This window comes from Dryas octopetala, chromosome 7 (genome assembly GCF_963921425.1).
Source record: "Dryas octopetala chromosome 7, drDryOcto1.1, whole genome shotgun sequence".
In the NCBI taxonomy this organism is placed as follows: Eukaryota; Viridiplantae; Streptophyta; class Magnoliopsida; order Rosales; family Rosaceae; genus Dryas; species Dryas octopetala.
The window spans coordinates 11,718,171-11,729,743 of NC_141372.1; the positions used below are offsets into that span (position 1 = coordinate 11,718,171).

The 11,573-nt window shown below is 39.5% G+C and overlaps 3 protein-coding genes across 5 annotated transcripts; all 3 read right to left on the reverse strand.

Moving 5' to 3' along the window:
• Positions 1–54: 54 nt before the first annotated feature.
• Positions 55–2,919, reverse strand: LOC147279714 (putative methyltransferase At1g29790). The gene has a single exon (XM_086251858.1). The coding sequence runs from the start codon at positions 2,778–2,780 to the stop codon at positions 1,383–1,385; it is 1,398 nt and encodes a 465-aa protein (XP_086107984.1). The 5' UTR covers positions 2,781–2,919; the 3' UTR covers positions 55–1,382.
• Positions 2,920–3,880: 961 nt separating this feature from the next.
• On the reverse strand, positions 3,881–6,502 carry LOC147279715 (Polyketide cyclase/dehydrase and lipid transport superfamily protein). 2 transcript variants are annotated; one of them, XM_086251378.1, is made up of 6 exons: positions 5,770–6,502; positions 5,629–5,678; positions 5,195–5,471; positions 4,767–4,925; positions 4,273–4,419; positions 3,881–4,100 (listed from the first exon to the last, which is right to left on the reverse strand). In XM_086251378.1, exons 2-6 carry the CDS (start codon positions 5,658–5,660, stop codon positions 3,969–3,971), a joined length of 747 nt encoding a protein of 248 aa, XP_086107504.1. In that variant the 5' UTR covers positions 5,661–5,678; positions 5,770–6,502; the 3' UTR covers positions 3,881–3,968. The 2 variants fall into 2 exon arrangements, with proteins under 2 accessions (XP_086107504.1, XP_086107503.1); XM_086251377.1 differs by having other exon boundaries at positions 3,882–4,100; positions 5,629–6,502.
• LOC147279716 (NAD(P)-binding Rossmann-fold superfamily protein) lies at positions 4,311–10,360 on the reverse strand. 2 transcript variants are annotated; one of them, XM_086251376.1, is made up of 4 exons: positions 9,693–10,360; positions 8,905–9,254; positions 7,355–7,376; positions 4,311–4,418 (listed from the first exon to the last, which is right to left on the reverse strand). In XM_086251376.1, the coding sequence occupies exons 1-4, from the start codon at positions 10,164–10,166 to the stop codon at positions 4,413–4,415; spliced, it is 852 nt and encodes a 283-aa protein (XP_086107502.1). In that variant the 5' UTR covers positions 10,167–10,360; the 3' UTR covers positions 4,311–4,412. The 2 variants fall into 2 exon arrangements, with proteins under 2 accessions (XP_086107502.1, XP_086107501.1); XM_086251375.1 differs by lacking the exons at positions 4,311–4,418; positions 7,355–7,376 and adding an exon at positions 6,651–7,069 and having other exon boundaries at positions 9,693–10,354.
• Positions 10,361–11,573: the final 1,213 nt, after the last annotated feature.

The window sequence follows — 11,573 nt, forward strand, 5'->3', positions numbered from 1 at the left end:
CGGGGGGTCGCCCGACCCCCCAAGCTTGGCTGTGCGTCCGTCCCTGCCTTTGCCTAGACACAAACTATATAATGTAATGAAAATCCTTTGCTTTCTTCCTTTCAGGTTATGCTAGTGGATTCATGATTAGGATTTGGTAATTCTACTACTATATACAGCAATTAACCTTCTGCAGCTTGCCAATCGAACCACATGGTTTACAAAGACAGATCCCTAAATTCTGTTGAAGTAGATGCCTATAGAGAAGACCAAAACCTAACTTTGTCCCATAACTCCTCATCCCCAACTTCTTCGAAATCTTCAAAATCTGCTCGTTTCTCTCTAACCATTTCACAAAGAACACATCAGCAACCATAGAGCCCCACAAAACATTGGCCTAGCTTCTTCCCATTACCCAACATTTTGTGTTTCTCATTACCCCGCTAACTTCCATCTCCCTAGTCAGTTGTGGCCAAAGACGCAGCGCCCTAGGACAATGTAAAAACAAAACATGATCATCAACAGTTTCCCACTCTCTTATGATATACAATTTGTTACACTGTAATATGTAAAGGAGGGAAGAATCAGAGATGTACTTACATACTTATATTTGTCAGCCTTTCTTTTCTTAATTCTCTAGGCAATCAAAGGGGCAGCACTCTAAGTTCAGAATCTCTTCTAGAGAGATTCACCACCATGTTTCCCGCTTAGGAACTAGACAGCCTGTAATTAGAATGACCTGTAGGCTGCTTCTATGCCAAGCAAATTAACAATCACGGGTAATTTCTTCTTTAAGAAAAGTTCAGACTATATTCTTCTTGTTGAATTGTTGAATCCTTGTTTTTCGTTCTTTAATAACTCTTTTCTAGAAGGGAGGGGAAGACTGATAATGGATTTCCAAGATTTCTTTAAGACATGTGGTTGTTTTGATAATGGATTCATGATTGTGTTAAGACATCTAGATGCTCGTTGTAATAACTTTCTGAAACTTTATATCAAATATCGGACTCAAGTGATTGTGACTTGTGAGTTCAAAAGATTTGCTCTTTCTTTTTCCCCCAAACATGGTCTCCAACATGATTGGACACTGTAAAATATTTTGCACTTTATTGTTGGCCATCTATTATGTAGATTTTCGCTAAACATTTCATCAGGTTTCTGCATAATGTAAGAGGAGAGCATGCAGATAGGCCATGTTCATCATCATATCCAAGAGCTCCAGTATTACTTTATTCTTCAATTTTCATTTATGCTTCATATGTTTCCAATCTTTGTGGCTAGCCTCTTGGAGTGAAATATAATTTATTCCAAAAAGATTCGTTGATCTTCAGCTCTTAAAAGTACAAAATTCTTTTACAGTTATGTGTTCATTAAGCAAAACACAATATGAATGTACCTCATCCTCAGGTCATTGGTTTCTCCAACAAGGCTGAAAAGTACCACTCATTTTTATTTTTTCCACGATCAAGCTTGGCACCGGCATTCCATCGTAGTTTGTCAAAACCAATCCGATCCAACATGGGAACGTAAGTTTCGTTGAGCTGTGATCCCAAGCAGAAGAAACGATCGAGCCAGAAGAGCCCTCCTGGCCTCAACACCCTGTATATGTCATATAGCGTGAACTCAAGCATGGTATCGGGAATCCAGTTGCTGAGAACATGCATTGAATGCACAATATCCAGAGTGTTTTCGAAGAATGGAAGCCTGTGGGAGACACTGAGATGAATTGGGATCAAGCCCCGCGATGCAATGAAGCTGTTGAATGGACCATCCAAATTCATTGTGCTAGTGATGATAGTCACATTCCTCTCCCTCATTCTAGCAGCAAATGTGCCAGTCCCACCTCCAATGTCAAGTCCTATACGGATAGTCCCGTGAGGTTTTGTGTTGAGAACTTGGTCAATCCCATAATCAAGCCCTTTTGCTCCCTTGTCCAAGAGCCACCTATTCTTCTCCCTGCCCTGCATCCGCAAGTTGAAGCAATCCTTGCAGTCATAGTATCCTGGTGCATTTGTGCGGTCAATGAGGCACTGGTAGCTTTTACAGGTGTACGGATCCCAAATGATGCTGTTGTCAGGTGGGGTTGCCCAGAGGCTGTCTGGAAGTGGGGTTGGCTCCACATAATTGGCAGGGGATTTGGGGTGGCATCTCCGCCGAGGGAGTGGCTCACACCCTTTAAGCATCAGCTTCTGTTGAAACACATCATCCACTGGACACTCTCCTCCAACTTCATATGTCATGTACTTGACCAACTCCTCCGGAAACCTCAGGCAGCCTGCTCCAACCGCTGGCTGCACCTCGTCGGATCCCACCCTTGGTGAATACCCAAGTGGGAGCTTGTGAGGGCCAATTGACAGCTCCACCTCATCATTATAACCAACCTCAGGCTTGGCCACCAACTTATTTTGTACTACTTGATTTGTTGATGGAACATGTGGTTCACCAGCCAGCTCGATAAGGAGGGCCTGCACAAGCAAGTTAGTAGAGTTGAGCCTTTCATGCAGCTCAGTAATTAGAGAGTGACTTGCAGCAAGTTGAGTTCTGGTGGAGTTAAGCTCATTATGCAAGACAGTGGTTGCTGAGTGACTTGAGTCCCAGAGAGGGAGAGGGTCTAGAGGGGTATGGTTGAAGTTGAAAGGAGAGGCAGGACTGAAGATGTAGATGGTGAGAAGGTTGGTGAGTATGACAAGCACAAACATCTTGAGCTGCAAGTTTCTGTTATTGGACACTTGCTGATGTGCCTGCTGCTGCTGCAGCAGCAGCTTCCTTGGGCTTGGGCTTGGGTAGTCCTCAGCTCCCATCTTTTCACTCTTTGGTGGGAGACAAAACACTGACTAGAGAAATGTATATAAGGAAGAAAGAATTAATTAACAAGTAGTAAATTAAAGTGCCTAAACGCAAATTAAGGCACACGTTCTTTCAAGGTTCTTGAGATCAGCATTTTTTTTTGCTTATAGATTAATAAAGATGCCAAAAAGGCAAAGCTTTTAAGATCTTAACCCTCCCAGAACGCCACTACGGACCTAGTTTTCAGCATTTTTCAACTCCACCGTGTTGGGCATGTTGGCAGTTATCAGCATGAAAGGAGATCAACACACGTGCATAGAGTGATGGTGGGTCAACTAAGAATTTATTTGATCTATTAGAAATGTGCTTATTTGGATTAGTCAACTCTAACAGCTCGAACTAAGCATGTGCAAATTAATAGACTCATTATGTCTACTACTGTCAAGACCAAGATCAAGTAGCTGATATTTTCACAAAATTTGTATCCATCACTTGCTTGACTACTTCATTACACCGCAAACTATCTATTCGCATTACTCCTTTTCGCTTGGGATCTGAATTCTCTACGAATCCCTTGTGGCTTGGGGGGGTGTGATGAGAAACAAAGCACACAAGATACAAGACAATATTTTGTACATAGTACGAGTTTAAGCAAAGCTTGCATAATATATAGTAGATGGATCGAGTTACAGCTCAGCAGTAACTTCAACTCCAAGTCAGAAGTCCTAATGATCAACCCATTATCTTGTTTCTACACGGGCATTCAAGTTCAAACCTTGAGAATTATTGTTGAGCTTGCTGACGTCTATTCTTGGGTGCCAAAATTCGTAAAATCAGTGCAACTTAGTTATTCCTTGATTTGTGGATTATATATAATTTGGTTGAGATCACATTCTTCGGGAAACCAAATTCAAATGAATTTTGGAAATGGCAACAGAAAAGTTGCACTTATGGTTTGCTCCAACTTTTGTCACTTTAAAAGGGAAGAGAGCTCGAATGTTTTGCTCTCTTCATTTTCCCCAACCAATGGGATTTTACTTTAATGCAGAGAGAGAGAGAGAGAGAGAGAGAGAGAGAGAGAGAGAGAGAGAGAGAGAGAGAGAGAGAGAGAGAGAGAGAGAGAATGGATAATAATATCACTGGTATTATCACAACTAGATTGGAGTGCATTTTTTTTTTCTCCACTTTTTTGTACAATGTAATCAATCATGTATCCCATGATGATTATCAATTGGAGAAGCTTGTGCCAGTTTCTTTAGATTTTCAATGATCATAACCAGTCTGTTGTTAAGTCGATTCACAAAGCACCTGGGCATCCATCCTGCAGGGTCTAACTGCATAACAAAAAGGAAAAATTGGTTCAAGAAATCAAAAAATAAAATAAAAAGGTTGATCCATCAAATTGATTAAATTGTTTCTTACTTTTCAAAGTGCAAATATTGAAGTCCAAAAAAGATGACTGATTTATGGAATTAAAGAGTGAGGCAAATTAAGAAGAGTAGTGACCTGTACAACATAGGTGACCATACAGGAGTCACCTTCAAGCTTCTCCACTACCCATCCTGATTGCAACAGCAGTCCCCTGATTGAATTATTTTGCTTTGGCTGCAATCCAGCTGCTATCTCCTTTGGAAGTGAAGCAACTGCTACCACCTGCAAAATACACACCCCAGTTTCGTTACACAAACGAAACAAGTTATCATGATAATTCATATATATAGATATATATACACATATATACAAAAATATTTTCCTGCAAGACAATCTGACAACATAAGATTCTTATATTGCTAAGTTGAACCTTAACCATTGATTAGGTTGATTCTTACTTGAATTTGTGGTCCATACACAGTTCGACAACATAATATTTTTATGTTGTCGAACTGTCTGGCAAGAGAACATTACCCTAAATCACATATATATATATATATATGGACTTCTCAGAAGCAAACGTTGATGATAAACATGGATATATGTATGGTAGCTCATGAAACACGTACCAGGGTGCCATCTTCCATGGTTTCCCGTCGCTCATAGACTATGAATTCTCTGTTTCTAAATAGAGGCTTAGAATTATCTCCAAACCTGAGACGGATGATGCTGAGATTGTCTCCAAGATCTTTTATGTACCTTGCTTCTACCAAATCAGGATCCCATTGCTGCAGTGCAGGTTCAATAGATTAAATAAAAATATCCAACAAATTAAAGTACAAACAGTTAATTTAATTACAGTTGTATCTAGAGAGAAGACAAAAGAAGAATCACAGCTAGGGACAAAACTTTTCTTTTCAATTTGCTGTAAGGAATCTGACCCATCCTAGCTAGCTATAAGGACATTACTGTGAGTATATAATTAACTTGGTATTTTGGCTTACATATTAATGCCATGATTATATATACAATTAAGAAAGTGTAACTGTGAGTTCACCTTGGCAGCATCAATGGCATTGGCAACGGTGATGAATTGTTGGGGGGAAACTGATGTGAGGAGCCAGCGGCTTCGGAAGGTATGAAAGGATCCAGACCGGCGTTTTGATATCTCAACTCCGTTGTCAAGAGTAAGAACCTTCCACCCATCACTGCTGCCGGCATTCCCAAAAATCCCAACTCTGTTTGAGTCTGATGCTGAAGCAGACAGTAACTCTTGGATGCAGCTCTCACTTGCAAACTGCACATACCTTTTGAGGGAGTCTTCACTTATGGACCTTAATTTCATTTAAAAGAAAGCAGTGTTTAATTGATAAGTAGGAAAACCCAATTAATTGATCCATCAGAGACTCAGAGTAGCTAGAAAAATGAAAATGAACATTACAGTAATTAAAACTTAAATAAAAGAGGGAGGAGAAAGCATTCACCACTCACCAGGATCGGCTGCAAGGTGCAGGACTTGTCATCTCTTGTTGCTTTTGTGTCTAAATTCAAGGGAGAATGGGATTGTGAGTGGAAGGATATATATATATATATAACCAAAGAAAAGGTATCCAGCAGTTTTAGGAGTAGTACTAGTGATTACAGTCCAGAGAAAGTTGATGGACAAGTATTGTAGAATAATATGAAGAAGTGGGCCGAGGTGATTGGAGCACATGCAGTGCCAGAGGAACCTCCATGATTGGAACTACTGCTCCACGTCTCTCTCTCTCTCTCTCTCTCTCTCTCTCTCTCTCTCTCTCTCTCTCTCTCTCAATCTTTTGTTTTCAAAAAAGGAGCCAGAACAACTAGAAGTGAGGATAGGGAAGATGATGCACATGGAGTGTTGGTGGCTTTCAGAAATAAAACAAAGTAAAATAAAGAGTTCCAAGAGGAAAGAGGAAAAGGCTAAAACTAAAGCCAGAAAGACAGACAGACAAACCCAATTCATATTAATGGAAGCTTAGCTTAATAAGCAGCTGACCAATGACCATTTATGGTGAATATCATATCATGTTTAGGCATAAGCCTTCCTGATTATGAGCAACAAAGACGACTACCCAAACATCCCCACCAGTCCACAACCCAATAGGGAGGACCCCAATCACGTGCCTAGCAAAAGCCAAGCCAAACCTCAAGTCTCAAGACGCCCTTGATGCCACTACTACCATTCTTTGTCACTTACCGTGGTCCTTTTCTTCTGCAACAGTAGAGAACGTGGCGTTACGGTCACACTCAAAAAAATTTCATAGCTGTTCATAGCTGTGCTACTCACCATCATCCATTTCCGATTCATACTATTCATTATAAAAGTTATAACTAATAATTGTATCAATCAATCAACCATATTTAATTTTAAGGCCATAAAATTAAGGAAAATTCCAAGCAAAGATCTGCAATTGTATGTGGCCTGCGTTTTGGTCTGGTGCTGCTGATCATCACGTGCTTGCAGTGCATAAAATAGACACCAGAGTGAGTTGAGTGCAATGGTTTGTCGGAACTCAGTCACTAAAACAATATACAATAGCTAGTTACAACAATATATAGGGCTCACTTTTTATACATGATATCCAGATTCAAATATAATGTTAACTTTTGAGAACCAGGAAAAGAAAGAAAAGAAAGGTAATGATAAAATTGGGGAATATATAACTAAATTATTAACACTTTTCTTTTCGTACTAATTATGAACAAACACTTTCATTATTACTGCTCAAAGTGCCAATTGAATCAATTAGATAGTGGGGTTTCCTGCTTCAAAAAGCCTTTGGCTTTGAGGCTCTCCACTGTGTCCCGGACAGCATCTTCAACTGGTTTGAAGAGCAGCCCCAGATCGATTAATCTCTTGGCCGCATCCTTGCATTCCTTTAATCCTGGTTGGGTTTCACCACTAAACCTGTATGTCCTTCCAAGTCAATATCTACTTCTTTTTCTTTATGGAACCAGACAACATAATAATAACAACAAGAACAATAATAATAATAAGTGAACCAACAGCAAGAAAACGTTATCTAAATCAATACATGTTGAGATTGTCCAAAAACTGTACTGAGAAGTTCAAAATGGCTGATGATATCACTGATAACTTTAATGTTGTTTTATTAGATTTTTTTCTTTTATCTTTGGGTTCCCTTAAGACTGGACCTCCAGGTTGTCCTGTTTCCATCTGACAAGCATTGCCAACTAACCTTGGTCTGACTTGCCTAGAAAAATTTCAAATTCTAACTATTGAGCAGAACTACTAAAAGCTAGTTATAAAAAAATTTCCTTTCCTTGAAACCAAACCAGACCAGCCACCCTAGGGAAAGAATGAAGAATTTATTGATGCAATGACAACAAAAGTAATTCCTTATGATAAAAGAACTACATGTGTCCCAAGCATTCAAAAGGCAAGTGGAAAGTAGAATACTGTATAGACAATCATTTAGATTGATGTATATCACCTTTGAAATTCAAAATTGTCAACCAACTTTCACTAACCAGTAGAAATCAACAGAGAAAATCAATGATGATAAAAATTTGTTGCTCAATTACCACTTGACAAATTCCAGTGTATTAATTTTCTACTTTTAGTTAAAAGGCAAAGACATGAGGGAGAACAATATAAAAAAACTCCAAGGCTGCACAGTTTTTATTTTTATATTTTTTAGATGAAAAGTTTTACATGGCTGTGCATTTCTTTTGCCCGCCACAGTTCTATCCTAATGTATACAAAATTGACATAGTTATAGAAGTAGCAGATGTGACTAACATGAAGCTTTTTCATTTCCACTCTAATTGGTCAAAGAAGTGTGTTTTCTATGACCAGAGAAATATCACCTTTATGTGTACATTCAAAATCTTCATATACAAAATTAAGAAAGAAAATTGTTGAGAAAGTTGACTTGTAGCACTTCTACAAGACAAAATATAGAGGATCTGATTCCTTTCCAAAGAAGAAAAAAGATTTACATAGAGGGCATCTGATACAAAAGTGTTACAATACACAAGAAAATAAAAGTTGATTCTCTGAAAACCATCAACAACTGATGCTGTGAAGCCCCTTTGGACTGTAAAAAAAAACAAGAAGGGGCTTGACAAAAATGGATATCTTTGAGCAAAAGGAGTTCCAGAGAACATACAGAAGCAATAAGAAAACTATACATTATTGTTGAAAAATCAAATACAATGAGAGAAACTCCAATTTTTTTTGTAGGTACCACCAATAACGAAACAATCGCAATGAAATGCGGCAACAAGAGGCAAATGATGAGAATTAGAGAGTGTTGGTTTATTAAAGAGATATAATCAACCTCAAGCCCACCTGTGTACCACATTGAATGAGATCATTGCACTCATTTAGGGTAATGATAGTTCAAATAAATTACTCATAATACCATTTATAAGTCCAATTGTGTTTCTTTTGTCTTCCTTTTGCCTCCCAACCACCTTTATTACCCCAATTTCGAAATAATTTAAAAAAAAAAAATTAATTCCCCTCCCGCACCATCAATAGTTTTAACAATCCTGTTTTCTTGCAGCTCAGTAGCCTCTATATCTACCACAACTAAAGGGCAACAGGATTTTAATGCTTAGGAGACTAGTTTCCTAGAAAATGAAATCCATAATGAAAGTCTACCAATGACTCTCTAGCTCTTAATGCAACCTTTACATAGATTCATGACCATGCACATATCGGATAGAATGCAGCACACAACCAGAATTAAAAGATTGAGGAACTTTTATACTAACCTGTGAACTGGAAAGCCAGGGAAGAGTTGGGAGACTGTCTCAGCAAATTGACTAAATTGGAAGATGCCATTATTGCAAAGATACCTGCCAGAAGCAGCAGGAGTCTCAAACAGCAAAATCTGTGCCTTGGCAACATCTTCGACATGCACAGCCCCCAACCAGTGATACTCTTGGGTGTCTTTCGATCCGTTAAGCAAGTTGAGCAAAACAGCACAGCTTGCATTCAAACTTGGCTGCAGCAGCGGCCCCAGACACGTGGCCGGATGGATGGCCACCACATCCAGTCCATGCTTCTCTGCAAAATCCCATGCCGCTTTCTCTGCCAGTGTCTTTGACACTGGATACCATTTCTAACATGTATCACAAATAAATAAATTATTATCAATATTATTAAAATTTCAAAGAAAATGACTAATTTGATTCCTGTAGTTTGGATGTTTTTTCAATCAGTTACCTGTAGTTTAGTTTTATCTACAATTAAGAATAAATTGACAAATGTGTCAATTTATTAGACGAAAAATGTAGAATTTTTGTGATCAAAGTGTAGAGATTACATCAAATCAAGTGTCATTGGTTACAAGAAGATCGTCCCAAATATAATTTGTCAATTTGTTATACGAAAATCTCAATTTTTGCTTTAGATAAGTTCTTCAAAACTGAATTAATACATGTATTGATTTCAAGCATGAAAAATCGACATTTTCGTCAAAAAAATCCAAATTAGTTAATATTGATTATTTGTTTGCAGATGAATTAGAATGAATTGAATGTGTCCATTGATGAGTGACCTGGCGAGCTTTGCAGTAATCAAGGTCGGTCCAAGACGACTCGTCGAAGGGCTTGTGGGTGGGCCAACCGGGGTTGGGGACCAAGGCGGAGATGGAGGAGGTGAGGACCACGCGCCTGACGCCGAACCTGGACGCGGCCTGAAGCACATTGAGCGTGCCCTGCACGGCGGGCAAGATGAGGTCGGTGTCGGGGTCGGTAGTGTCCTCGAGGGTGCAGGGGGACGCCACGTGGAAGACCCCCCGGCAGCCCTGGACGGCTTTGGAGACGGCGTGAGGGTCGAGGAGGTCGGCCTCGAAGACGGTAACGGTGGCGGCGGAGGCGAAGGGGAGAGAGAAGAGGTGGGAGGAGTCGGAGCCGGGGAAGATGGACACGTGGATGCGGGTGTAGCGTTGTTCCAGTAAGGTCTTGACCAGCCACGAACCGATGAAGCCATTGCCTCCGGTCACGCACACAGCCTCCTTGGTTTCATCCATTGATTTTTGAACAACAACTGAATCTCTGGTAAGTCTGTTCAGTCTGTTCAGTCTGTTCAGTCTATATCTCTTCACGCTTTCCTTCACAATTCACACTTCCAGCCTTCCAGGCGTCCAACACTCTCACTCACGTTACAAGCTTATCCGATGTAATACAAGATTATAATCCAGTTCGATATGATGGAATAGACATTTGATTGGAGTAGGGCTGCCATCGGTCGGATCGAATCGGTAAATGACCTTACTGATTCGATTTTCGAAAATTTTGGTAATTCAATTTTGATGCCGATTTCCGAATTGATTTTTTCGGTATTTGATAATTATCAGATCCTTCGATTTTCGGCATTTTTCGGTATTTTCGGTATTAATTACAAAATACAATCAGACTAATCAGTACACAAACAATCAATACACAAAATACAATTAGTATACAATCAGTAGTTCAGTACACAATCAGTTCTAAATCTACACAAGTACACAACAAACAAATCATTAATCAAAACAAGATTTACCTACAGTTACAGATTGGCGACTGAGTTGGGTGAGGATCGTGAGGTAGATCGAAAGTTAGAGAGATGAGAGATGGAAGAGTGAGAGTCTGACAGAGGCAGAGTGAGAGAAAGAGAGAGGGAGCCGCCGACATCTCTGGCTTCGATCCGCCGCCGTGGTTGATCGGATGGAGAATCCGAGCACACCATCGTGCTCAGGATGTCGAGAGGAAGAAGACTTGGGTGGTGGGAAGCCTCCTCGACGCCGCCGGGAAAGGAAGTCAACGCCGGCGACAGAGCCGGATTATGGGTTCAGTTTCTGGGTTTTCGGCTGGATTCTGGGCAATCAATGGTCATGCGAAGAGAGAGGAGGGAGAGAGGAAGCTTTTGGGACCGGTCTCGTCGCCATTGACCGCCGGACGAGAGAGTTCTCGTCGGAGAAGGCGATCGGCGCAAGGAGAGGGAAGAGAGAGAAGAAGAAAAAAAAATGAAAGGAAAAACTGAGAAAGTGAGGAAGAGAGTCACCGGGGGGGATAGGGGTAGGTGGGCGCAAAAAAATAGAAAGGAAAAAAAAAATGAAAAAAAAGAAGGGAAAGAAAAAAAAATTTGGGGTTTGGGCAATTGGGGTTTCAATTAGGGTTTTGTTTGGGGTTTCATTGGGGTTTTGTTTAGTTGTTTTAATTTATTTAATACATTTTTATATAAATAAACTCTAATATAAACTATAGTATAAGACTATAATACCATAATACTAAACCCTAATATAAGACTATAATACTATATGTTATATGTTATATATGTTACATATATAAATTATAGTATTATAAACTATGTAATATATACTATCAAATATATAAACTATAGTCTTATAGTATTATAAACTGTATACTATAAATTATATAAACTATATACTATCAAA